Genomic DNA, 27,899 nt, shown 5'->3' with positions numbered 1-27,899 from the left:
CAAACCTCCTGATCTTGACTTTGGCTTCTGAAGCCTGGTGGTTCTGCTTTTCGCTTTGGCTGGACGGATCCTCTTCTCTCAGCTCCTTTGAGGACCCTTTCAATTTATTTTCCTAGTTTTTGGGTTTCTTTTTTGCTACCTGCCTGACAGCAGGTCCTGTCTGTGCTGAGCAGAGCTGTTTAATTATTACAATGTGCGTGGCCAGACAAATGAGACCTTATGACGCCTACAGCTGTTAGCTGGCTTTACCGCTAATTTAATACTACGGACGCCCAAAATTCACCTGTAAAATATTCATTGTCAAATGTAACTCACTCAACTCACTTTATTTTTAGTAAATTATCCAACATCACAACAGTAAACGAAACAACAATAATCAAACAAACCCAACATTTACCAAAGATAGATGGATATATGGAGCAGAACGTTGGAGATTGAACTGACAGATTCAGCAGAGTGGGAGAATAGAGATAGAATGAAGCAGAATGATGAAAAAGGGGTCCCTATGTCCTCCAGCAGTCTAAGCCAATAGCAGCAGAACTATAGAGATAGCTCAGGATAACCTGAACTATAAGCTTTATCAAAAAAAAAAAAAAAAAGTATCTTTGCCGAATGGCTGGTTATAAATGTTGTGCTTCTAGAGCTCACTGAGGGATGGCGGGGGGGACTCCATTTGTAAGGTACATGCAAGTGATCAAAAACGGTAACTTGCACTATAAGGGGTTAATGTAAAGTAACAGAAAGGAATAGGCTAAAGCAAAGCTTATTCTTGCCTACCCTGTGTTATACTTAAAACCGTACCAGGTTCTTCACAGTATGTATATAAATATTCAGATCTATATAACAACATCGGAGTTTATCATTTTACATTTTAAAGCTCTTTTAAAATTCACCAAGAAAGGACATAACTTAAACTCATCATTCAATTCATTCCACGGTTTCACACCAATAGCTGAAACACAACTAGCCTTTATCTGGCTCTTCTCTTTTGCACATTCAAATATAAACAAACCTCGCCAATTGTATTTATTCTCTCTTAATTCAGTTTAATTTAGTTCTATAGCACCAATTCTTAACACATCTCATCTCAAGGCACTTTCCAGTTCAACCAGATCATCCAGTCAGATTGATTCAAAGTTTTTAATCTAAGGAAAACCAGTTGATTGCATTTCCTCATTGACTCAAAACTAAGCATGCCTGTAGCGACAGTGGAGAGGAAAAACTCCCTTTTAGTTTGAGCGGCCATCTGCTGAGGCTGACTGGGGTTCAAGGAGAAAGAAGCAGAGATGCAAAAGGCAACTGTAACAAGCAGAATGATGAAAAAGGGGTCCCTATGTCCTCCAGCAGTCTAAGCCTATAGCAGCAGAACTATAGAGATAGATCAGGATAACCTGAGCCACTCTAACTAGAAGCTTTATCAAAAAGGAAAGTTTTAAGCCTAGCCTTAAAAGTAGACAGGGTGTCTGCCTCACGGACTAAAACTGGTAGTTGGTTCCACCTCCAGGAGAACCAACTTTAGTGTGAGCGGCCATCTGCTGAGGCCGACTGGGGTTCAAGGAGACAGAAGCAGAGATACAATAAGGCAGCTGTCAACCAGCTCCACAGAAATGCTTCTATGCGTCACTTTGTTAGTTTTGTATGTAATAGAAGCGAGTCTAAAGATTAAAGAGAATATATTTAAGGACATTCATGGGCAGGTTTTGTTTTATTTCTTAACACTTTTTAGAATCTCTGGAATCTAAAAGATGAGTCTTAAAGTAAAGGAACAGAAGAAAAAAGCATCTCTTCAAATTTTTTCTTCTTTTGAGAAAATTCCTGTCGGCTCAATTAGTTTGCCTCACATTTTGGAAAATATTTGAAGGTTTTTTTAGTTAAAACTTTCCATCCATCCATTTTCTGTCACGCTGATCCCAGGCGGTGTGGCGGGGGGTGCTCTTTCTCCAGCTGAGAGGTGGGGTCCATCCTGGACAGGTCTCCAGTCCATTGCAGAGCAACAAAGAGACAAACAACTTTTCATGCACACACTCACACCTAAGGAGAATTTTTTTTTTTGGACTGTGGGAGGAAGCCGAAGTACCTGGAGAGAACCAACGCATGCACAGGGAGAACATGCAAACTCAATGCAGAAAGACCCGGCACCGGGAATCGAACCCGGAACCTTCTTGCCACAAGGCAGCAGTGCTACACACTGCGACACTGAGCAGCCCACTTTATACCATTGGTCGAAGTGCGGAGTAAAATAAGTCACTGTACAATACTAGTCTGGCATAATATTATCGTTAGACTGCTAAATTTTATGTAAAATGGGTTATAAAAAAAAAGAAAAAACCTGAATTGTTGGAACTGTAACTATACAGTCATTTGTTTACGTCGCTTTCTTTCATCAAAATGTTTTTATCACTGCTGCTCACCTGCACTTAAAAAATGAAATAGTCTACAGAGCTTTACTTAACAAAATTTCTTTTTGTTTCAACTTGTGTACAAAGTGACAAAAAAAAATCTAAGTCTAATAATATCAATACTAAATACTAGTGTTGTTTGCATATTTGATTATTGTTAATTGTAGATTTCTAGATCATTTGTAATTTAAAAGAATAAAGGGCTGGTTATCCTCCAGCAGCAGTGTGTCGCAGTTAGCTTGTTGCAGGTATGACGCAGATATTTTAGATTTATGCCCAATTTTGAGTCGTGGTCACAACGAAAGAGAGACAATCAGGAACTAGCTAGGATTGTGGGCGTCTGTGTGTCGGTTTGATGAGCTTGTTCGCTGTCTACAACCCCTTATCCAATGCCGGACGACACACAGTTCACCCGTGAATGTTCCCCAAAGACCGGCCGTGGCGCTGCGTGTTTTGTTTTCAGGTGAAAAGCAACAGACCGTCGCACAGAGCTACAAAATGGCATCCTGCACGGTGTCTGGGATAGTAGTAGTCAAGGTGTGCAAGGCGTTGTGGACGGCGCTACAGTCAGAGTTTCTGACATTAGGTACCAAACAGGAAATACGCATAGCGTAGAGCGGATGTAGAACTGACCAATCAGAGGCCTCCTTTCACTCTTCCCTGGGGCACTATCTGTGGTCACCTACAATTTTTGGGGAGGTGCACCAGATTACAGTGGCGTTGGATATAGGAGTTTGCCCTGAAATCGAAGGATTGACGGTTCAAGCCCCGGCTCTGACTTTCATTGTCACCTGCATTGTCTACTGATGGTGGTCAGAGGGCCCGGTGGCGCCAGTGTGCGGCAGCCCCGCTTCTGTCAGTGAGCCCCAGGGCAGCTGTGGCTACAGTGTAGCTTGCCACCATCAGTGTGTGAATGGGTGAATGAATGTAGTGTAAAGTGCTTTGGTCAAGTCTCCTGACTTGAATAAAGGAGCTATATACAGGGTTCCCGCGGGTCCTTAAAAAGTCTTAAAAGGCATTGAATTCTTCAGAATAAAACAAAGGCCTTAATTGGTATTAAAATGTCTTAAATCCGTCTTTCGCAGGTCTTAATTTTTTAAAACATCATAAATAGGATTATTTTTATTTCGATTTTTTTTGTAATCTAAGTAAAACATTAAAATTGAAAACATTTTTTTTTTTTATTTAGAAAAAAAAAATAACGCTCGCCATTATTGGTTCCGTCCCGATAGCGGAACCAATAAAGCGTTGTTGCGGCCGGGACATTTGGGAGATGCACCATTAACTTTTTGTCTGGAAAATATGAGCAAGTGTAAATGTAACCAAAATTGTCTCCAGCCAAGAGTTTTCTCCATGGCTAAAACCAGGGAACATACATGAGGCTCAGCTGATTTATGCAAGAAGTCATTCCAGCTCAGAACGATGGGAATTAAGGCAGTGGAGTCGCACATGCGAAGCGCGAAACACAAAGCGTCAAAATGGAGTTACAGAGAAACAGCCGGTATTTCTCAGTTTAGTTCCACCCTTGTCTCTGCAACGCCTCCACTTATCACCAAATCAAACATACTAAGAAAACCATACAAAGAAAAATAGCTGCAAAAAAGACTTAGCACTGGTTATGTTGGGGCTTTAAAACTGATTTGTTTTGTTCCCTGCTAAAACAAAGTTTGTGAATTCAGTTAAATAATTGTTAAATTATATCTGTCATTTGTGTGTTTTTAGCTTTCTTCCTGTATGGGAAGCTTTTCAACATTTGAAACATTAGTGCAGTGGTTTATGTTAAAATAAACCTTTGGGTTAAGTTGTCGCAAGAAGGTTTTTCTTGTGAATTTTGTCTTAAATTTTTATTTCAAGTGGCATTAAAAAGTCTTGAATTTAACTTGCCTTATGCTGTAGGAACCCTGTATATAAGTACATGCCATTTACCATTTATTTTACATTTATGTCATGGTAATAAACAAGCATGTCTTTATGCCTTTAATTATTTTCAATTTTCTTTTGACTGGGGTATCAAACAACTTCACCATCAACATGAACGAGACGGACGTTGTTTATATTGTGCTGACAGCATATGATCTAGAATTTTCTTTTTTTTAATGTGGAAGATTATCACATTTGCATGTGAAAAACTGAATGAGTCTAATTGAAGGTTTTTCTTAATGGGTCTGCAGAGATTAGCTGAACTCCTGAAAAGCAAAAGGCCAGAAGATCTTCAAGAGGCGAATCGGCTCATCAAAAATATGGTGAAGGAGGTGCGTAATGAGGTGTCTTTGTTCGGAAGCATTTTAGTGCATGCTGATAAAGATGTGCTGTTTGGACGGATTAATGAGTTCATTTATCAGAAATGTGTCCCTTTTGTTTATCGCAGGATGAGGTGAGATCTCAGAAAGCAGCAAAACAAAGAAGCACGCTGGAGGCCGTCAACAACAGTGTGAAACTCCTCAATGAGATGCTGGCTCACTTCAGCCCTGAAGACTCCACCGAAGCGGATAAAGAGCTTATTAAGGTTTCCTCTTTGTGATACGAGCCGACAACCCTTAGAAATATTAGAATTTCCTACCTTTTGCAACATGCTGGTGAATATTCTGTCATCCAGGTCATAGTCATTCCAAAAAAAGTAAAAAAAAAAACAACCTACTGGACTTTGTTTCCAAGTTTGAAGACGTTTAGCTTCCCATCCTTTTGAATGGGGGTCGTTTGACTTCTTTTGTTAGCCTGTAATGACCCATTCCTGTCTAAAAGCTTCCTGGATGGGACGCGAAACGTCTTCAAACTTGTCTATGTCTCTGAAAGGGAATTGTTGGTCTGGCTGAATAGACGGGGTCTTCTGTTCCCCTGTAAAGGGGTTGGGGTTGCGATAATAGCGGGAAGGAATCAACTCAATTGATGCATTGTAGGTTTTTGAAAGCTGGAAGAGTCCCCCCCATCTGTTTAAGGTTGGTTTTTCTTTCTTAGCATAGATGGCTTCCGTCACGCCCCTCTCAAACCACCTATCTGCTTTGTCCAAAACGTGAACATTCTTTTCCTCAAAAGAATGTCCTCTGCCCATAAGGTGAAGGCCAGGCCAATAATTCCCTCTAACGACCCCCTTTCAGAGACATAGACGGGTATGGGGCATTGCAGGCTAACAAAGAAGCCAAACGACCCCCATTCCAAAGGGGGGGGACCCGTTCATCCGTTTCTATTTGCATGTTTTCTAAACTAAAACCAGGCTTTGTTGGGCTGCTGGATAAAACCTGGAACTAAACGCTATTTCTGACATTTTGGATTGAAAAAGCTTCCTGGATGGAAGAGAAACATCTTTAAACTTGGAAACAAGGTCCAGTGTTTCTTGGAACTCACCTTTGGCAGTATTTATTGTGCGGAAGTACTGCTGTATCTGTCAAAGAGTCGCTAACATGCAAACGCCGACCTGAGTCATAACTTCTTTATAAGTCATTCCACGTATCAAAAATGTTTTCAGAGAAATCCTGTTTTATGTAGTAAAAATAAAAAAAAATGTAATTACTGAACAGAATGAAAGGTTGGGTTAATTAAAGATCTTTTTCTGTTTTCCTACACTAAACACAGACTCATAATTTAAATCTTGACATTTTTAACGTCTCCCTGTTTTTCTAGGAATTGTACAGCGACTGTGATAAGCTCAGACAAACGGTATTTAAACTGGCCACCGAGACGGAGGATAATGACAGCAACTTGGGTATCATTTCATGCTCTTCTTACCTTTGCTGTCAGAGCAGAACATTTTACTAAAAGTCGTTTTCTTTTCCTAATCTTTCATAATATGGACTCTTGTTTCTTTGATGTTTTTAATACACACACCAGGAGAGATCCTGCAGGCCAACGATGACCTCTCCACCGCAATGAACTCCTATAAGAAGATTGTTGAAGGCCAGACCGTCAGCGGAGACCCTGAAGTCGCACAAGGTAAAGTCTGGATTACCGTGATGTGATGCTCCGATCAGAAACATCCCGAATATCCTGCTCAGAGTTACGGTTAGATCTCACATCCGTCTGTCCGATGGATCCATTGGAAGGGTGCGGCCAGCCACCCTGCGAAGGAAACTCATTTCGGCCACTTTTATTCGCGATCTTGTCCTTTTGGTCGTTACCCAGATCTCATGATCAAAGCTGGGAACGTGGATCGAACGGTAAATCAAGAGCTTCGCTCCCCGACTCAGCTCCCTCTTCACCACGACAGTCCGATACACGCTCCAGCCGTCCCTCACTAGTGAACAAGACCCCGAGATACTTGAACTCCTCCACTTCAGACAAGGACTCTCCACTGACCTGAAGAGGAGAGTCCACCTTAGAGAACCAGGGGCGTAGCCAGAAATTTTTTATAAGGGTGGCCAGGCAATAACCAATGTAGACTGAGGGGTGGCAGAAAGCGGATAGGCGCCAACAACCCTAGGGTCAAGCCTAATATGAGAATAACTATACTTTCCTACAGCCTTTGCTAACTAATAGACGCATATATTTAAACATCCGTGCTTTCTGGATAAAAGGTATGGTGGATACTTTCAGAGACACATTATTTTCTCTTTACTCCATAAAACAAAAAAATTTAGTTCTAAAAAGAGCATGAATTCTGTGTTTATCATCTTTAATGTTAGTGTGAGACACTGATGATGTGTATTCACATTATTGTTTGTTGGATTTTAAGAGAGAGACTGATTTTGGGTAATAATTTGTTTGACTTGTAGTTGCACACACACACCAGAAGGTGGCACATTGCTCCATGAGACGCCAGAGTGAGGCCATAGGCTCTGCTTCTTCAATGCGGCAGAAGCGAGACATGGGCCAAATGTCAATATGCGTTCTTGAGCGTTCTCGTGTACTCGTGACACGTCATCAGCCTCAGCCCGAGTACCGTTCCAATTCTCGAGAACGCCAGATCGAGAACGCATCAAATCCCCGGATGTTGTTCTCGTCCCGCCCTCTTTATCGAGCATGCATCAGAGCAGACTTGTGCGTTCTTCAGACTGACCGCTTCCCCAGAATGCCCCACGGCCGCAGCTTGATTCCAGACAGCGCTCACAGTGGTAAGTTAAACATTCCCTTTTCTGCTGCTGTTGTTCTTCAAAAGTACGTTTTGAAATCGTTTGAGGCGATAACATTATACATTGAAGCCTCCCTGTGTGGCCTGTTTACAGAGTTAGTGCGAAAAAAAAAAAAAAAGTCCGACGTTGAGCGGACCAGAGTGACCAGCAGACCTCCGAGGGTAACCGCAGCCACGGCTAAATTTACCCCGTCTGTAGTGCACTTCTCTCGGTCTAGTTATGTGTGAACTACCGCTCGTTCTGATGGCGGTTTTTTGCTTTAATTCGGCCAAACGTCGAATTTTTTAAAATGTTTTTTAAGCTTTAGAAATTAAAAATATTGTTTTCAAAATGTTTTGTGTAGGGAATAAATAGTTTTGAGTGTTAAAGAAATGCTAATCAACGTTGCATGTGATGACGTCACGAGTACGCTTCTGTTCCAATACACATACTTGCGTGCTCGCGTTCTCGTGAAGTCCGATCTTCCTGCGTTCTCGCCAAGAACGGACTTGACGAGAACGCGAGTACGTACTCGCGTTCTCGTGAATTGAGAAACGGCCCTGGAGAAACTTCACCCGTCGCTTGTCTCATTTATTCTCCTGTTTTACAGAAACATTTATTCTGCCCAACGAGTCTGTTACAGTAGTAGTATATTGATGTGTGTAATTAACCACAGTATTTGTGTTGTCAAGAAATTAGGAATACATGAAAAAATAGTAATATATGAAAAATGAAAATGAGACTATTACTGCTGCCAAAATCTGTATTAGAGGGAAAAAATGGTAGGGGTGGCCAAAGGGGTGGCCAGTGATTGGCTAAGGGTGGCCACCCATCTAGCTCCGCCCCTGTTGAGAACCATGGAGGTGCTGATCCTGCTGAAACATCACAGCATTATTCACATTTAACAGCAGAAAAACAAGACATGGCTCCTTTAGAGAAGGTTGGCTTCATCATGGTGACAGAAGCACAAGCACTTTTTTTTTTTTTTTTTACCCCGTAACCTTTGGATAAAAGAGTTTAGGCTGATAATTCTGCTAATTAATTTTATCCTTCTTTTATTAGTCCTTTTAACAGTTCTGTCTGTTTAAAGCTTTTTTGTTTTCTCTGTGTTGATCAGTGCAACCTTGAATCTAGGACTATGCAAAGAGAGATTTCTTTTTTCATTATTTTCTCTCTACTTCCTTCCTTTTTGTTTTTTATTTTTTTACCTAAACCTGGATGATCATGCTCTGCAGAAATTAAATATGTAAAAAATGTCTTGAATCAATTTGAGCAGGTAAATATGATACTTTGCCAATGGAATTAGTCATTTTAATAAGTTAACTGGATAATGTACACTGGAATAAGACAATGCAAATGTTTTTTTTCTCATTTTAAATGTAGATTGTCTTGTTTCATTGGTGTCTGTGTCTCATTGACCTCAATATAAGAAAACAAATCACTTATTTTAAGAAAAAAAAATACTTATTTAGCTTTAAAAGTTTTGCAGTGTACTGGAGGTGTGTAAATATTTGTAGGTCCTAGCAAGATCCTTAAAAAGAAACTAGTGCATCCTAAAGACAAAACCCCCTGACCAAATATGAGCGGAGTGTAGTGAGGAATGCTCTGCACTGTAAAAACGATCTTGAAATAAGTTAAACTTTCTTAAATTAAGTGTATTCCACCTTAATTTCAGTAGGTAAATGAGATGTTTTGTCAATGAAATTAGTATTTTTACTCTTAAATCCAAAGAGAGATTTCTTTTTTCTCCTTATTTTCGCTCTACTTCCTTCCTTTTTGTTTTTTGTTTTTTTGCCTAAACCTGGGTGATCTTGCACTACATAAGTAAAAAATGTCTTAAATCAATTTGAGCAGGTAAATATGATACTTTGCCAATGGAATTAGTCATTTTAATAAGTTAACTGGATAATGTACACTGGAATAAGACAATGCAAATGTTTTTTTTCTCATTTTAAATGTAGATTGTCTTGTTTCATTGGTGTCTGTGTCTCATTGACCTCAATATAAGAAAACAAAATCACTTATTTTAAGAAAAAAAAATACTTATTTAGCTTTAAAAGTTTTGCAGTGTACTGGAGGTGTGTAAATATTTGTAGGTCCTAGCAAGATCCTTAAAAAGAAACTAGTGCATCCTAAAGACAAAACCCCCTGACCAAATATGAGCGGAGTGTAGTGAGGAATGCTCTGCACTGTAAAAACGATCTTGAAATAAGTTAAACTTTCTTAAATTAAGTGTATTCCACCTTAATTTCAGTAGGTAAATGAGATGTTTTGTCAATGAAATTAGTATTTTTACTCTTAAATGCAAAGAGAGATTTCTTTTTTCTCCTTATTTTCGCTCTACTTCCTTCCTTTTTGTTTGTTTTTTTTGCCTAAACCTGGGTGATCTTGCACTACATAAGTAAAAAATGTCTTAAATCAATTTGAGCAGGTAAATATGATACTTTGCCAATGGAATTAGTCATTTCAATAAGTTAACTGGATAATGTACACTGGAATAAGACAATTCAAATGTTTTTTTTCTCATTTTAAATGTAGATTGTCTTGTTTCATTGGTGTCTGTGTCTCATTGACCTCAATATAAGAAAACAAAATCACTTATTTTAAGAAAAAAAAATACTTATTTAGCTTTAAAAGTTTTGCAGTGTACTGGAGGTGTGTAAATATTTGTAGGTCCTAGCAAGATCCTTAAAAAGAAACTAGTGCATCCTAAAGACAAAACCCCCTGACCAAATATGAGCGGAGTGTAGTGAGGAATGCTCTGCACTGTAAAAACGATCTTGAAATAAGTTAAACTTTCTTAAATTAAGTGTATTCCACCTTAATTTCAGTAGGTAAATGAGATGTTTTGTCAATGAAATTAGTATTTTTACTCTTAAATGCAAAGAGAGATTTCTTTTTTCTCCTTATTTTCGCTCTACTTCCTTCCTTTTTGTTTGTTTTTTTTGCCTAAACCTGGGTGATCTTGCACTACATAAGTAAAAAATGTCTTAAATCAATTTGAGCAGGTAAATATGATACTTTGCCAATGGAATTAGTCATTTTAATAAGTTAACTGGATAATGTACACTGGAATAAGACAATTCAAATGTTTTTTTTCTCATTTTAAATGTAGATTGTCTTGTTTCATTGGTGTCTGTGTCTCATTGACCTCAATATAAGAAAACAAAATCACTTATTTTAAGAAAAAAAAATACTTATTTAGCTTTAAAAGTTTTGCAGTGTACTGGAGGTGTGTAAATATTTGTAGGTCCTAGCAAGATCCTTAAAAAGAAACTAGTGCATCCTAAAGACAAAACCCCCTGACCAAATATGAGCGGAGTGTAGTGAGGAATGCTCTGCACTGTAAAAACGATCTTGAAATAAGTTAAACTTTCTTAAATTAAGTGTATTCCACCTTAATTTCAGTAGGTAAATGAGATGTTTTGTCAATGAAATTAGTATTTTTACTCTTAAATGCAAAGAGAGATTTCTTTTTTCTCCTTATTTTCGCTCTACTTCCTTCCTTTTTGTTTGTTTTTTTTGCCTAAACCTGGGTGATCTTGCACTACATAAGTAAAAAATGTCTTAAATCAATTTGAGCAGGTAAATATGATACTTTGCCAATGGAATTAGTCATTTCAATAAGTTAACTGGATAATGTACACTGGAATAAGACAATTCAAATGTTTTTTTTCTCATTTTAAATGTAGATTGTCTTGTTTCATTGGTGTCTGTGTCTCATTGACCTCAATATAAGAAAACAAAATCACTTATTTTAAGAAAAAAAAATACTTATTTAGCTTTAAAAGTTTTGCAGTGTACTGGAGGTGTGTAAATATTTGTAGGTCCTAGCAAGATCCTTAAAAAGAAACTAGTGCATCCTAAAGACAAAACCCCCTGACCAAATATGAGCGGAGTGTAGTGAGGAATGCTCTGCACTGTAAAAACGATCTTGAAATAAGTTAAACTTTCTTAAATTAAGTGTATTCCACCTTAATTTCAGTAGGTAAATGAGATGTTTTGTCAATGAAATTAGTATTTTTACTCTTAAATGCAAAGAGAGATTTCTTTTTTCTCCTTATTTTCGCTCTACTTCCTTCCTTTTTGTTTGTTTTTTTTGCCTAAACCTGGGTGATCTTGCACTACATAAGTAAAAAATGTCTTAAATCAATTTGAGCAGGTAAATATGATACTTTGCCAATGGAATTAGTCATTTCAATAAGTTAACTGGATAATGTACACTGGAATAAGACAATTCAAATGTTTTTTTTCTCATTTTAAATGTAGATTGTCTTGTTTCATTGGTGTCTGTGTCTCACTGACCTCAATTCAAGAAAACAAAATCACTTATTTTAAGAAAAAAAAAGTACTTATTTAGCTTTAAAAGTTTTGCAGTGTACTGGAGGTGTGTAAATATTTGTAGGTCCTAGCAAGACCCTTATAAACAGGGTTCGTACAGGTGCTGGAAATCCTTGAAAAATGCTTGCATTTTGACGTTGTGTTTTCAAGGTTACTTGAAATTGTAACTATTTCTTTCGCAACAAATCTCTATCTAACTGAATCGAGTGTTTATTAAATGGAGAAATAAAATGTTGGAGAGCCCGAAAATGAAACCTGCTCGCTTATGTGTGACTGCGATCTGGCAGTCTATTTCCATGTGTGACTCCGCCCCCATGAAATCACTGCTGCACCATGCCGGGAGGTTGTCGTTTCAATGAACGTTGACTGGAAGATGGAAAATACAAATTATGGATTAAACGGGGACAAACCCCACGAGTTGCCTCTTGTAAAGTCTGCAAAAAAAGATGTGCAGCTTTTCACAACTGGTTCCGGTCGACAACTCAGCGCCTCGCCATGTAAGGTGCTGGAAAAAGTTTTGAAATGGATCTTGAAAGTGCTTGATTTGGACTTTGGAAAAGGTGTACGAACCCTGTAAAAAGAAACTAGTGCATCCTAAAGACAAAACCCCCAGACCAAATATGAGCGGAGGAAGTGTATGCTATCTAATTATCTTATTTTAAGAGTAAAAATACTCATCCTATTGGCAAACTATCTCTTTACCTACTCAAATTAAGGATAAATACACTCAATTTAATGATTTTTTACTTATTTCTAGATAGTTTTGCCAGTGATTGGTTGTACTTATTTTGCTCAGGCTACTCGTAAGTCCACAGCCCGCCAAATGTTGAAAGGGCAATATAATTCTATACCACAGTAATGGCATGTTAATATATAGTAGAGATTTTACACATTCAGTATAAAATGTCACAGGGGACGGTATGAAGGGATTGTCATTTAAGAAGAGGGATAATTTGTAAGATTTCTTTTTAAAAGTGGGATGCCATCCCTCCTCAACTCGAGTTCTGACAACCCCTCTTTCAGAAACGTAGACAGGTATGGGGCATTGCAGGCTAACAAAGAAGCCAAACGACCCCATTCCAAAGGGGGGGACCCGTTTATCCGTTTCTATTTGCATGTTTTCTAAACTAAAACCAGGCTTTGTTGGGCTGCTGGATAAAACCTGGAACTAAACGCTATTTCTGACATTTTAAAGTAAAAAAGCTTCCTGGATGGAAGAGAAATGTCTTCAAAGTTGGAAACAAAGTCCAGTGGATTGATTTTTATCTTTTTTGGAATTCCCTAAAGAAGGACTGATTTTGGAGAGGGATGAAATTTTAACGTGGAAATGTTGAGTAATTAAGAGTTTAGCCCCGTTAGTCTGACACCCCTACATATAGTCCAGTCTTATACTTTCTGTATTTGTCTACGGTGCGGGTATGTGAAGATTGCTCACATTAAAGGCTCAATAGAAATGCATCATTATAAGATGTTAAGATGCTCTAATGGTGGGAAAAGTTTCCAAGCAGGCTCTGTGCGCTTATTTAAATATTTTTTTCTTTTCAATTTAAACTTCTGCTTTTTCTCTCAATCAGGCTCTGGAAGCACAAACGATTCAGAGATTCTCATCGACCTGGTGGGTCTTGACAGGAAGACTCCCTCTCAGCCTGAGCCTGAACCTCAAGCCTCTTCTCTGGGTTTTTCGGGCAATTTGCTTTGCGAAACGGCGCCCGCCGAGCTTCGTTCTAAGAGTGCCGCTCCGCCTTCTGCAGCCCTCTCCCTGCTGGATGAAGAGCTGCTATCTTTAGGTACCTTCTACATTCAAATGCTTGCATCCTCTTTTCTTTTTTTCAGGGGTCTATGAGGGTCTTTTTATTGAGAAAAATTAAACTTGTGTAAATTCCCAGGCCTGAATGATCCTGGTCCTGTAGTTAATGAATCAAGCACCTCCAATCAGAGCAATCATTTACCACCTCAACAGGTATTTAAATTGAGACTAAGACCTTCAGACTGTCTCACGTTCTTCTCTGCTGAAAATAACAGTGACATTAACGTTTCCTTTTATTTTTAGGAGTCCAGTCAACCTTTGGACCTTTTTGACTCCAGTTTGCCCGCCTTTAATGCACTGTCGACACCTTCGCTCTTTCAACCAGCCCTCTCTGCGACGCTGACCTCAGTGACTCCCACCAGAGTGGCTGCCGCTTCCTCTGCCTCAAACTTCCCCAGCGCTGCCTTTTCAACACTCTCCGCTGGTGCAGCTTCAGATTTTCCAGCATCGGCTTCGTTCCCACAGCCGCCGGGCTCGGCTCTGAGCGGCGCGGCGCCTGCAGGTCCTTCGCCGTCACGCTGCATGACCGCGCCGGCTCTCTCCACCGGCCTTCAGCACGTCTTCCAGCCTGGTCCATCATCTCTCAGTAACAATTTACAAGACCTGGCCATGCTGGATCTGGGTAGTAATGATATGTGAGTAGAACTCAGTTCAAATATCACACCTATAAATGATGTGCCAGCTCTATCCTTGGCTCAGCTCAGCAAATGGTCCTCACCTGTCATTCATCTGTGTTTTGCTCTGAGGATTAAGCGTAGAAAATGGATATTGGCACTGGAAATTCTTTTTAGGGGTTTAACTGTGACCGTGTTTCTCGTAAAGCCCCGTCAGAACTTACGATAAAAATCTGAAAAAAAATGCTGGCATACGTTGGATTAGTTATGGGTAGGGGTGTAAATAATAATCGTTTTGTATCGATGCATCGATCCAAAAGCCGACGATCCGATGCATCGACACGTCCGCAACAGAATCTATTTATGTTTTTTTTTTCCTCCGGCCTATTTTTATCTATTTGCTCCTGGGCGTAATCCTCCCTCCCGTGCTGCGGTGGCGCTAAACCTACTTTGCCCTCCTACCTCGCTTCCTGGTTATACTCTTACAGCAGTGTGTTGCAGTGAGCTTGATGCAGACATTTTTAAATTATGCTCAATATTGAAGCATGGTCTGTGCTACACGCTGTGGGTCTAGATACGGCCGAGGCGGAGAGGAAGTGGGGGCGAGTTTAGTCCGACGACGGAGCGACATGAGGGCCAAAAAGAGCGGAGATCCAGGTGGAAAAAGGGTCCCAGCGTTCTCGCGCACCTCGCTCTTCTAGCGGGTCAAACTTCACGAGTTGTTTTCCGCAATTTGGGTCATAAAAACAAAACAAGCCGGCACTCATTGCACTGATTTTCTGCACTATTTTTTGATGCAACTTTTCTACTTCTGTTATTTGCTGTTGTTTCTAAAAAAAAATGCACAACGATATTACAGCTTTCATTGATTTATATCAAACTTGAAATTTTGTTTAGACTGTAAGGTGTAAAAAAAATAAAAAAATAACAACCGATGAATCGAATCGAATGATTTCGTAGTGTATTCTTGAGTATCGAAAATATTAGGGATGCACGATATTGGGATTTTGGCCGATATCCGATATGCCGATATTTTAAAACTCATGTAGCCGATAACCGATATCTATACCGATGTTAAAGCTGGACAAAAATAAGTAGTCATTGAAAATAGCAGTTTTGTTATCCATTTCTGACACTTTGAAAAATAATAAACTCAAATATATTTTCATATGCTGATATCAAATCGATTTGTAAAAACGCGGTATCGATCTATTTTACTTTCAAAATCTCGTGAAATTTCATCGTTCTGTTACAAACTCTCGTGATATTTTGCTAATTCTTGTGAGATTTTGTTAGTAAAATAGATCGATACCGCCTCAATATATCGACATATAAAAATATGGCAACATTTGGTGAATTTTCGGGGGATTTCGTAGCATAACGATGACATATAGCAATATTTCATTAGTAAAAGAGATTGATATGGTGTTTTTAAATGGCAATATATCAGCATATGAAGATATTGGGATATTTTAATGTATCAATATTTTTTCCCTCGTCTTTAGAAGTTTTTAAGTCTGTAAAAAATAAGTTTTTGAGGAAGAAGAAGAAGTAGTATTTTTTTTTTTTTTTTTGACTTTAGAAACTCAGAAGCTGATCAAATATCGGGTTAAATATCGGTGGGGCGGCCGATGTCCGATATTCAGTTTTAAGGCCGATACCGATAGGGGTCGTGCATCCCTAGAAAATATCGCTATGATGGATGTAATTTACACCCCTAGTTATGGGTACGTTTTGTATAAGTTATGAGCACGCTAAAGCATGCTGGCTAACGTTGATAGAGTTGGTCCCGGCGATGCCAGTGGATGCAATACGTGGGGCATAAGTTACAGGTAAGTATCTGATGGTTGACTGACGTTAAGTTACTCATAAGTCGTGGCGTCTAGCTTATCTTAAACCTATGAGTAAAGCCTGGTTTATGCTCAGAAACCAGGTCCTCTGCGTGTGACAATCTGGTGAACCTCCCCAAAAGTTTGGGTGACCATAGACAGTGCCACGGACAGGAGGCCTCTGATTGGTCAGTTCTACATCCGCTCTACGCTATGCGTATTTCCTGTTTGGTACCTAAAGGCAGAAACTCTGGCTGTAGTGCCGTCCATAACGCCTGGCACACCTCAGACACTATCCCAGACACCGTGCAGGACGCTAGTTTGTAGCTCCGTGCGACGGTCTGTTGGTTTGCACCTGAAGCTAAAACACGAAGCGCCACGGCCAGTCTTTGGGGAACACTCACGGGTGAACTGTGTGTCGTCCGGCGTTGGATGAGGGGCTGTAGACGGCGAACAAACTCATCAAACTGACACACGGATGCCCACAATCCTAGCTAGTTCCTGTTGTCCCTGGATAGATCTTAAAATTGTCTCCCTGAAAAAAAAAAAACAGCAGTAATCATGCTACAATGTAAAATACAAATATAAAAAAAAATAAAAACAGCTATAACTTCTCACAACTGATTTAAAAATACAGAATAAGTGTTCATAAACTTTAAATTTCAGCTTCAGGTTTTCTGTCACAGAATAAGAGCGAGTTTGAATGTCATTGCCGTCATCTTTTATGGCCTCCAAACGGTGAGCATTAATAAGACCTTTCTGGTTAATTCTTTGACAGTAAGAATAAAATAGCAAAGTAGTGAAAGGATTATTCGACTACAACCTTCAGGCTGATTTTTATACTTTAGAGCAGATTTAATACATTTTAGAACACAGAATAAATTAAAAAAGGATTCTTTTTTTCTTTCTTTGCAAAAATCCTCAAAGATGACTCCATCTTTTCAAAAAAAGGTGATATCTTATTTCCTCCCAGTCACAGTGGCAGCTCCACTTCAGCGATGGCGGCCGAGATGCCAGGATGGTCGACTCCTCCGACTCTCCGGAGCCTCTCTGACAACAGCCCCCTGCTCCGCTCCATGTCTCCCATTCAGCCCCTGAGCCAGACCAGTCCAAGCAAAGGAGACGAGGCGTCCCTGGCTGCTGTTTTCGTCCCGCTGGAGGCCATTAAACCAAGTGAGTTTAGGAAAAGATCTTAATGACATCTGCCGGGTTTGTTCTAGTACTTTCTTACCTTTTTATTACTCATGTTTTCATGAACAAAGAGAGGCTCCTTAATAAATGCTCTCAGCTAAACATCCGTAAAAGTAAAAAAAAAACAATCCACTGGACTTGGTTTCGCTTCCCCTCCAGGAAGCTTTCTCAATTCAAATTTCTGGATCCGCAGTGAGTTTGAGGCTTTATATAGACAAGACCTTGTATCTCTTGGAAACATGTAAATTGAAACCGATGAGTGGGTCGTTTGGTTCCATGGTTAGCCTGTAATACCTGGAACCTGTGTATGATTGTGAAGGTCGATCGTTAAAGGCGGGATTGTTCACCTGGCTGAAGAGAGGAGGTACTTTGTTCCTCTGTGAGAGGGTGGGGGCTGTGGTGATACCTGGAAGGAGTCAACTTAATAACTGAATTATTATTATTTATTCCTTTATTTAACCAGGAAAAGTCCCATTGAGATTAACAATCTCTTTTTCAAGGGAGTCCTGGCCCAGACAGCAGCAAAAGATTACATTACAAATTACATTACAGTTTACAATCACATCTATCTATAATTAGAAATTCATAAAACAGTTGAGCAATTGTTTACAATGTCCGATCGGAATCAAATCCTTCAACTTCCAGTCTTTCTGAAGATTGTTCCATGCTGTGGGGGCAGAGTACTGAAAAGCTGTCTTTCCAGCTTCAGTGCGGACACTAGGTACAGACAGAAGCAAAGACTTGAGAACGTAGAGAATACGGTCCAGCCGCTCTTGGTTGAATGTACTCTCAGAGGTATGAGGGGAGCAGACGCAGAATACCCTTATAAATGATCATATACCAGTGAGTGAGTCTACGAGTCTCTAATGCTGGCCAGTCCACACGCAGAGATGGGAAGTAACGAAGTATAAATACTTCGTTACTGTACTCAAGTAGATTTTTCTGATATTTTTACTTTACTATACTACTTATTTTTATGGCGACTTTTTACTTCTACTCCTTACATTTTTACACAAATATCTGTACTTTCTACTCCTTACATTTAAAAATTGTCTCGTTACTTTAGTTTTGAATCATTTCAATGGAGTTACCGTTATTATTTTTCACGTCATCAATACCAAATTCAATCTAATTGGATGGGAATCTACGTTGCATTTGACGCACCGCTACAAGATGAATCGACAGATTCGGCGGTATTCATTGGCGGCAAATCATTGCAGCTTGGTGGCGGTGGCGTTAGCATAGTAGCATGGACGACGAGATGATTGAAAATGAACACAACGGAGATCTAGTCCTATTGGCAGACATCCATTTAAAATGTAGGCAACGGCATGAAAAAAGTGGTTTCTACTTTTACTTTTATATTTTAAGTAAATTTACAAGCCTGTACTTTGTTACTTTTAATTGAGTAAAGAAGTTTAATCAGTACTTCCACTTTTACCAGAGTATTTTTTAACACAAGTATCTGTACTTTTACTCAAGTACGGAAAGTGAGTAATTCAATTCAATTCAATTCAGTTTATTTATATAGCGCCAAATTCACAACACATGTCATCTCAAGGCACTTTACAGTTCAACCAGATCATACAGTCAAATTGATACAAAGTTTTCTATCTAAGGAAAACCAGTTGATTGCATTGACTCATTGACTCAAATACAATCCCCCACACTAAGCATGCTTGTAGCGACAGTGGAGAGGAAAAACTCCCTTTTAACAGGAAGAAACCTCCAGCAGAACCAGGCTCAGTGTGAGCGGCCATCTGCCGAGGCCGACTGGGGTTCAAGGAGACAGAAGCAGAGATACAAAAAGCAGCTGTAAAAGGCGGCCCCGTCCAGGAAACACACAGCCAGGCAGACGAGCTCCAAGGCAGCTCCCATGCCAGAGGATGAAGAGAGCACATCCACTCAGTCACGGTCAGAGAAACAGGACCACACTGGAAAACCGGCCGATCTCCAACATCTATAAACAAGGGTGTTGATAGAAGCAGCACAGCTGTTTCTTTCCAGGATGACGTCACAGCCAAACAGGAACAGACGAGGCAAAGCTACTCTGAGGAAAAGCAGAGAGAGCAGAAGGTTAGAGATTGAACTAACAGATTCTGCAGAATAGGAGAACAGAGAGAGAATGAAGCAGAATGATGAAATGGGGGTCCCTATGTCCTCCAAAAGTCTAAGCCTATAGCAGCATAACTATAGAGATAGCTCAGGATAACCTGAGCCACCCTAACTATAAGCTTTATCAAAAAGGAAAGTTTGAAGCCTAGCCTTAAAAGTAGACAGGGTGTCTGCCTCACGGACTAAAACTGGTAGTTGGTTCCACAGGAGAGGAGCCTGATAACTAAAAGATCTGCCTCCCATTCTACTTTTAGAAATTCTAGGAACGATTAGTAAACCTGCAGATTGAGAGCGAAGTGCTCTGTTAGGAACATAAGGAACAATCAGATCTCTGATATAAGATGGAGCTTGGCCATTTAAGGCTTTATATGTGAGAAGGAGGATTTTAAATTCTATTCTTGATTTAACAGGAAGCCAATGAAGAGAAGCCAGGATAGGCGAGATATGATCTCTCTTTTTAATTTTCATTAGAACTCTGGCTGCAGCATTTTGGATCAGCTGAAGGCTTTTAACTACAGTTTGTGGACTTCCTGATAGTAAAGAATTACAATAGTCCAGCCTTGAAGTAACAAATGCATGGACTAGTTTCTCAGCATCACCCCTGGACAGGATATTGCTCATTTTTGCAATATTCCTCAGATGAAAGAAGGAAATTCTAGAAACCTCTTTGATCTGGGATTTAAATGACAGGTCCTGATCAAAAATAACACCAAGATTTTTTACTTTATTATCTGAAATCAGTTTAATCCCATCCAAATGAAGTGACTGGCTAATCAGTTTCTTTTTCAGAGACTCTGGTCCAAAGACTATAACTTCTGTTTTGTCTGCATTCAGGAGCAGAAAGTTAAGAGTCATCCAGGTTTTTATGTCTTCAAGACATGCCTGTAATCTATGTAATGGGTTAGCTTCATCTGGATTTATAGACAGATATAGCTGGGTATCATCAGCGTAACAGTGGAAATTAATCCCATGCTGTCTAATAACTCTACCAATTGGGAGCATGTATAAAGTAAAGAGAATTGGTCCTAGCACTGATCCCTGTGGTACTCCACAGGTAACCTTTGAGCGTGTTGAAGATCTATCATTAACATGAACAAACTGAATTCGATCAGATAGATAAGATTTAAACCAGTCTAGTGCTGTTCCTTTAATTCCAACAAAATATTCAAGTCTTTTTAAAAGAATATTATGGTCAACTGTATCAAATGCAGCACTAAGATCCAACAGGACGAGCACAGATACAAGTCCATTATCTGAGGCCATGAGAATATCATTAGTGACTTTCACCAGAGCTGTTTCAGTGCTATGATGAGCTCTAAAGCCAGACTGAAACTCTTCAAAAAGTTCATTATGGTGGAAGTGATCGCAAACTTGTTTGGCAACTACTTTCTCAAGAATTTTGGATAAGAAAGGAAGATTGGATATAGGTCTATAATTGACCAAGTCATCTGGGTCAAGAGACGGTTTCTTAAGCAGAGGTTTAATTACAGCAACCTTAAAAGCTTTAGGTACATATCCCTGTAACAGAGATAGATTAATCACATCTAAAATGGAGGAGGAGATCAAAGGGAATACCTCCTTAAATAACCTGGTTGGAACTGGATCTAACATACAAGTTGAAGGCTTAGATGAAGACAATAATTTTGCTAATTCAGAGAGTTCAACTGGATCAAAGCAGTCTAAACCCGGTTCAGATTCCATGACTACCTCAGGTACAATCGCGGATAGAGGAGTGCTTATGATCTTATTTTTAATAAGATCAATCTTATTTATAAAGAATCCCATAAAATCATTGCTGCTAAGAGCAGGTGGAATGGACGGTTCAACAGAGCTATGGCTCTGGGTGAGTTTGGCAACTGTATTAAAAAGAAATCTAGGATTATTCTTATTCTCCTCTATTAATGAGGAGAAGTATGCTGCTCTTGCTTTACAAAGAGTCCTCTTATACAGCAGTAAACCATTTTTCCAGACTAGGAAGGACTCTCGCAGGCCTGTGGAGCGATATTTTCTCTCCAGTTTCCTAGCATTTTGCTTCAAAGTACGCAGCTCTGCATTAAACCAAGGAGCAAGCTTTCTATTTTTAACGGTTTTCATTTTCAAAGGAGCTGCGTTGTCTAAGGCAATACGCAGAGAACTAGCAACCCCATCAACAAAATCATCAACCTGTGAAGGGGAATAAGCTAAGCTTTTGCACTCTGCAGCACTGCTCAGTGACACAGATGAGAGAGAAAGTGAAGCAGATTCTTTAAAATTTATAACTGCACTATCTGATAAAGATCTACTAAAATTGAACCTTCTTTTGGGGGAGGAGAACTCTGTTAAAGTAATCCTGAAGGTTATTGGAAAGTGGTCAGAGAGGACAGGGTTGTGAGGAAATACTGTTATTTCTTCACATTCTATGCCGTATGTCAGCACAAGATCCAAAGTATGAAGATGAGAATGCGTGGGACTATTCACATGTTGAACAAAGCTAATAGTGTCTAAGATAGCATTAAAGGCTGCTCTTAAGCTATCGCCTTCAATGTCAGCATGGATGTTAAAATCTCCCACTATGATGACCCTGTCAGTATTTAATACCAAATCAGAAAGGAACTCTGAAAACTCATCTAAAAATTCAGAGTAAGGACCTGGTGGACGATACAAAGTTACAAAAAGAAGAGGTTTTCTTGCCTTGAAATTTGGATCAGGGAAATTAAGGGTTAAATGTTCAAAAGAGTTGTAGGTATTAACTGTTTTGGGAGTAATCAGTAAGTCAGACTGGAAGATTGTTGCTACTCCTCCTCCTCGCCCAGAACTTCTGGGGATGTGAAAATTTAAATAGCTTGAAGGAGTTGCCTCATTTATGCTCACATAATCCTCTTGCTGCAGCCAGGTTTCTGTAAGGCAAAACAAGTCAATGTGATTATCACAAATCAAGTCATTAACTAGTAGACTTTTAGAGGAAAGCGATCTTATGTTAAACAGACCGCATTTAATTGTTTTAACTTTTTCCCCAATTGGAGTTATTTTGATTTTAATTAGATTATCATGATTTACTCCTTTGGGAATCTTTGCTAATTTATTAGATTTTGGTCGTGGGCAAGACACTGTCTGGATGGAGTAAAGAGTGGGTAACAGTAGAGAAGCTGCAGAGATGTGTGTTAAACTACAACTCTGCTTCCTGGTCTGCACCCTGGGTGGTCAGGGTTTTGGAGGACTAATAAATGTGGCCAGATTCCTAGAAAGAAGAGCTGCACCATCCAAAGTGGGATGGATGCCGTCTCTCCGAATCAGACCAGGCTTTCCCCAAAAGGATTGCCAATTACTAATGTAGCCCACGTTGTTTTCAGGACACCACCTAGACAACCAGCGGTTGAATGACGACATGCGGCTAAACATGTCATCACTGGTCAGATAAGGGAGGGGACCAGAGAAAATTACGGAGTCCGACATTTTTTTGCCAAACTTACACACCGAAGCCACACTAATTTTAGTGACCTCCGATCGGCGTAACCGGGTGTCATTACCACCAGCGTGAATAACAATCTTACTGTATTTAACCTTATCCTTAGCCAGTAGTTTCAGGTAGGATTTGATGTCGCCCGTTCTGGCCCCCGGCAAACATTTGACTATGGTCCCTGGTGTCTCTAATGCCACGTTTCTGACTATGGAGCTGCCAATCACCAGAGTGGGCTTCTCAGTGGGTGTGTCACTGAGTGGGGAAAACCGGTTAGAAACGTGAACGGGTTGGTGGTGACCAGTGGGCAGAGATCCACGACTACGCTTTCTGCGTACAGTTACCCAATCGCCTGGCTGCTCAGGCACTTTTGGAGGACAGCTACGTGGGGGGCCTACTTTAACTCCTGGATGTTCAACAGCCTGAAGCCTGGATTCTAACTCTGACACCCTCGCCTCCAAAGCTACAAAAATACTACACTTATTACACATCCCATTATCACTAAAGGAGGCAGAGGAATAACTGAACATCTGACACAGATAGCAGGAGAGAGGAGAGGAAGAAGGAAGAGTTGGAAAAGAGTCAAGGGAGGGAGAGAGAGAAGCCATAGCAATGCTAAGCTAGCGCTAGCCTAGGCTAGCTACTCCTTGCTATCAGAAATAAAACAGTGTGAAACTGACAAGTGCTCAGTAGAAAAGTGCAGCAGAAGGTGCTATGTTTTAAAGTAGTCAGTTAGAGTTACTTAGATACAGAGATATCACAGAGAAAATAACTTAACGTCAGATGGAGTTCCTCTGGACAGCTGCAGCAGCTGCACACTCAGTTAATCCAAACAGGAAGCTATTGTCTGTGGTTTGAAAGCCATGTCCTTTTGCCATCTCTGCCCACACGTATGTAAAGTTCACAGTTGTGTGTGCGAGGCTTACAACTTGTGATAAATGGTAGGGAGGCATTGTAAACTGAGTCTAACATTTGTAGAACTTGATCTGGGGTATTTATATAGATTTGGTCACCATAGTCCAGAATGGGTAAAAACGTTGCAGCTACCAGTCTCTTCTTCGAATTAAAAGAGAAACAAAGCCTAATTGTAAGTTTTTGGAGGTTGGAATCTGAGTGCCAACCGTCAGCAGTCTAATAGCGGTGGGGAAGAAGCTGTTGCAGAATCTGCTGGACCTGCATCAGATGCTGCGAGCCTCTTCCCATTGATTCACAGTTTTCTATTTAAGGAAAACCAGCTGATTGCATCGACTCATTGACTCTTCAGCAATCCCTCACACTAAGCAGGCTTGTAGCGACAGTGGAGAGGAAAAACTCCCTTTGAAATAACATTAGAGAGAACAGTCCGTGGTGGGGGGGGTTAGGGGTCATTGATGATGTCACAGGCTCGGGACACGCAGCGCTGGGATGAAATGTCTTTAATGGAGGGAAGAGGAGCCCCCATGATCCTCTCTGCTGTTCTCACCTTCTTCCAGTCTGAGGAAACAACAATTTTTATGTCTAAATCAGGGTTGGTGGGTGGGGCGGCGTGGTGCCCTGGCGCCCTCTATTGGCCAGCCGCCACTGCTGTAAATTTCTCAAAATAATCCAATTCTTCTTTTAGACTCATAAAACCTTTTGTTAAAACAAAAAGAAGCAAAAAGTTAATCAATTTTTTGTTGGGCGGATGAAGCAAAGATTTGTGGCGGTGCGGCTAAAATTACCTGCGGCTGATGAACGTTCCCTTGAACTAAAATGCTCTGCATGGGTGGCAGTGAATGCCTCATGGCGGATTGTTAAAAGCATTGCGGTAGCAGCGGACTGACGGGTAGCTTTTAGCTTGTGTTCTGTTTTTCTTTAGCATCGCTCAGTCTCAGCTTGGGGTTAGCGGTCAGGATGTCAAGTTAACACTGCTGAAGTCTTCAGGAGTGTCATTATTTTTATTTTTTACTATAATTAACCTGAACTTGCAGGATTTTGCTCTTCTTGGTACTGATTCATTAACATGTCAGAAACTTTCCTCTGGGATTTTTTTGACTGCAGTAATGCGATAGTATGATGCTGCTTCTTCTGCACATCCAGGATTTCCTGTTCCACCATGTGTCAAAGGTGCTCTGTGAAGAAAAAGAGGAAAGAAACGAAATATTTTCTCCAAGAATGTTGACGTTTGGTTGTAGCGGCACAGAAAGGTCGATGCAGAAATTTGAGATCTTGGATCTGTGGAGTCAGTCTGAACGTGGTGGTGGGAAGAGTGGAACCTCACACCATCTTCTTCTGTGGCTCATCTGCTTCTTAGGGGTTTGAGTTGTTTGTTCTTCCTCATCTAATGGTTGTAAGGACTGGTTGTTTTATCTAGGGCTGAAACAATCTGATTAGTGGATTATTGAAATCTGCTGGCCATAACATTTCAGAAACCAGAGAGTTTCAGGCATCTCTGGCTCTAAAAGTGATCAGAAAAAGATCAGACATCCAGCAGGTCTCTGTGGATCCATCATATTCAGGATCAACCTGTTTGCGATGATAGAGAAGCCAGCATTAGATAAAAATGGGGCTTCAACTAACAATTATTTTGTAAATTGATTAATCTGCCAATGATTTTTATTGATTATTAATCGGACAGCAAAAGATATTTTATAGGGATGCACGATATAATCGGCCCCCTATCGGTATTGGCCTTAAAAGTGAATATCGGACATCGGCCACCCCACCGATATTTAACCCGATATTTGATCAGCTTCTGAGTTTCTAAAGTCTAAAAAAAAAAAAAGATACTACTTCTTCTTCCTCAAAAACTTCTTTTTTACAGACTTAAAAACTTCTAAAGACGAGAGAAAAAATATTGATCCATTAAAATATCCCAATATCTTCATATGCTGATATATTGCCATTTAAAAACACCATATCAATCTCTTTTACTAATGAAATATTGCTATATGTCATCGTTATGCTACGAAATCCCCCGAAAATTCACCAAATGTTGCCATATTTTTATATGTTGATATATTGACGCGGTATCGATCTATTTTACTAACAAAATCTCACAAGAATTTGCAAAATATCACGAGAGTTTGTAACAGAACGATGAAATTTCACCAGATTTTGAAAGTAAAATAGATCGATACCGCGTTTTTAAAAATCTATTTGATATCAGCATATGAAAATATATTTGAGTTTATTATTTTCAAAGTGTCAGAAATGGATAACAAAACTGCTATTTTCGATGACTACTTATTTTTGTCCAGCTTTAACATCGGTATCGATATCGGTTATCGGCTACATGAGTTTTAAAATATCGGCATATCGGATATCGGCCAAAATCCCAATATCGTGCATCCCTAATATTTTACGAAATCAATCCAGGTGAAACAAAAATTTTTCCACTTTGGGAGTTCTGGATAGAGAATACTGACAGATTAAAAAAAAGTGTTTTTACCTTTTTTTTTTGTTTTTTTTAACAATTTTTATATCATTTCTGCTCTTAAGTTGGTCGCTCCCTCAGGCATGTTTAAGTCTCTATACTCCAGTTAATGATTTATCGATTACTAAACTAGTTGAAGATTATTTCAATAACCGATTATTGAAATAATTGTCAACTAATTTAGTAATTAATTAATTAATCGTTAACTGGATTATAAAAACATGCCATTAGTTGACAGAGCGACTCACTTAGAGCAGGAATTATTACAAGTTTGTAACAGAAATATAAACATTTTGCATTTAAGACAAACTTTTCCATCTCTATCCAGAGTTTCATCTGGTTATCATTAAAAAAGATCTTCTTTAATGAACCGTTGGCCATGCGATTATTAATCAATTAATCGAAAAAAATGGTTGACAGATCAATCGATTTGCAAAATAATCATTATTTGCAGCCCTAGTTTGATCATCTCTGGTCTTCCTCTGCGCACCTTCCGCTGGTTTCCATGGACACCAGGAGCCTTCTGCCATCAGCTCTGCTCTGGACTCAGGAACAAGCTGTCAGGCTGTGCAGGGTTGCTGAGATAATGATTTTTTCAGAAACATGATGATGCCTCGGGGGTCTCGGGGTGGAGATGCTTCCACCTCACGCAGAATCATTCCCCTCTGCGGATCAGAACCTGCTCCGGTTGGAAGTCGCTCCTTATTAAGCTGAATGTCAGCAGCGATCCAGGAGCTCAGAGGCAATAAAACGTGCTGAGATTTAACTCCAGGCCGGGATTTTTGATCCTAATGCAACAAAACCCACATTTGCACCTAATGATGATATTTGTGGACTTTTCAGACCTCTTCTAAGACTTAATTTTAGTAATATCTTAGCTTTCTGCAGCTTTAGAGACTCGTCCAAGTGTGTGCCCATCTGGACGACCGGCGGGTCTCCCTGCTCCCAGAGCGCCCTCTTGTCATGCAGCAGTCCTTCGCTCACTAAAGCCTGACCCTCTACTCTGCATTCAGAATGCTAATATATCACAAAGGGGCAGGAAGGAAATATGAGGATAGAAACATATCTCTGCATTTCTATTGTCTATTAGGGGCGGGCCCATGAAATGCTCCCTATTTATTGGACCAAATCATGAGTTTCAGAGCTAAATAAGAGGGAAGGATTTATGTTGCTAATTAGCTGTTTTTCAGCAATAATTGTTTTTTTTTTAAACATATTGACTTTAATTAAAACATAATTTAAATGTAGACTCCCTTAGTCAGGTCTAGAAGCACAAGATCTAGATCCAGCCCCAAACATCCTGCTACATGGCTGTACTTCTTATTTTGGCATTTGACCAATCAGATGAGCCCTGACCGATTTATTACTTACTGTAAATTAAGTTGAAAATAAGTTCAGAAAAACAGTTAAAAATCAAATTAAAAGGTTAAAATGTTAATAAGCTAGGTTAAAATAAAGTGCCAGTATCAGCATTAATGCCTCTAAGGTTATGTTGTACCGAGAATAATTGTTTATTTCACTCTCAGGCAGTTATTCATGAATTTCTTATAGAAGCATATTTTTGTAAATATATCAGGGTAAGTGGTCGTTTCATGTTATTACATTGACATACATTTTTGCCATTAAAATATATCTACAAATTAGCGATGGGCATAGATTATTTAAAAAAAAATCTAGATTAATCTCACTTTAATCTTGGAATTAATCTAGATTAAAATTGCTCATTTAAAT

At 39.6% G+C, this 27,899-nt stretch overlaps 1 protein-coding gene across 1 annotated transcript in view; it reads left to right on the top strand.

The window, feature by feature from the left end:
- Positions 1 to 27,899, top strand: part of gga3a (golgi associated, gamma adaptin ear containing, ARF binding protein 3a) — a 50,584-nt gene that overhangs the window by 14,783 nt on the left and 7,902 nt on the right. The window contains exons 7-14 of the mRNA XM_038269641.1: positions 4,571 to 4,651; positions 4,768 to 4,905; positions 6,018 to 6,099; positions 6,225 to 6,326; positions 13,357 to 13,569; positions 13,669 to 13,742; positions 13,833 to 14,224; positions 17,006 to 17,205. Coding sequence (XP_038125569.1) covers positions 4,571 to 4,651; positions 4,768 to 4,905; positions 6,018 to 6,099; positions 6,225 to 6,326; positions 13,357 to 13,569; positions 13,669 to 13,742; positions 13,833 to 14,224; positions 17,006 to 17,205 — 1,282 coding nt within the window. The remainder of the gene's footprint in view (positions 1 to 4,570; positions 4,652 to 4,767; positions 4,906 to 6,017; positions 6,100 to 6,224; positions 6,327 to 13,356; positions 13,570 to 13,668; positions 13,743 to 13,832; positions 14,225 to 17,005; positions 17,206 to 27,899) is intronic.

The sequence above is a fragment of the Cyprinodon tularosa genome, unplaced genomic scaffold (genome assembly GCF_016077235.1).
Source record: "Cyprinodon tularosa strain WSP-4 unplaced genomic scaffold, ASM1607723v1 ctg732, whole genome shotgun sequence".
Lineage (NCBI taxonomy): Eukaryota > Metazoa > Chordata > Actinopteri > Cyprinodontiformes > Cyprinodontidae > Cyprinodon > Cyprinodon tularosa.
The sequence above is the reverse complement of the archived record's forward strand: the minus strand, read 5'-3'. Positions and strand labels throughout refer to the sequence as shown.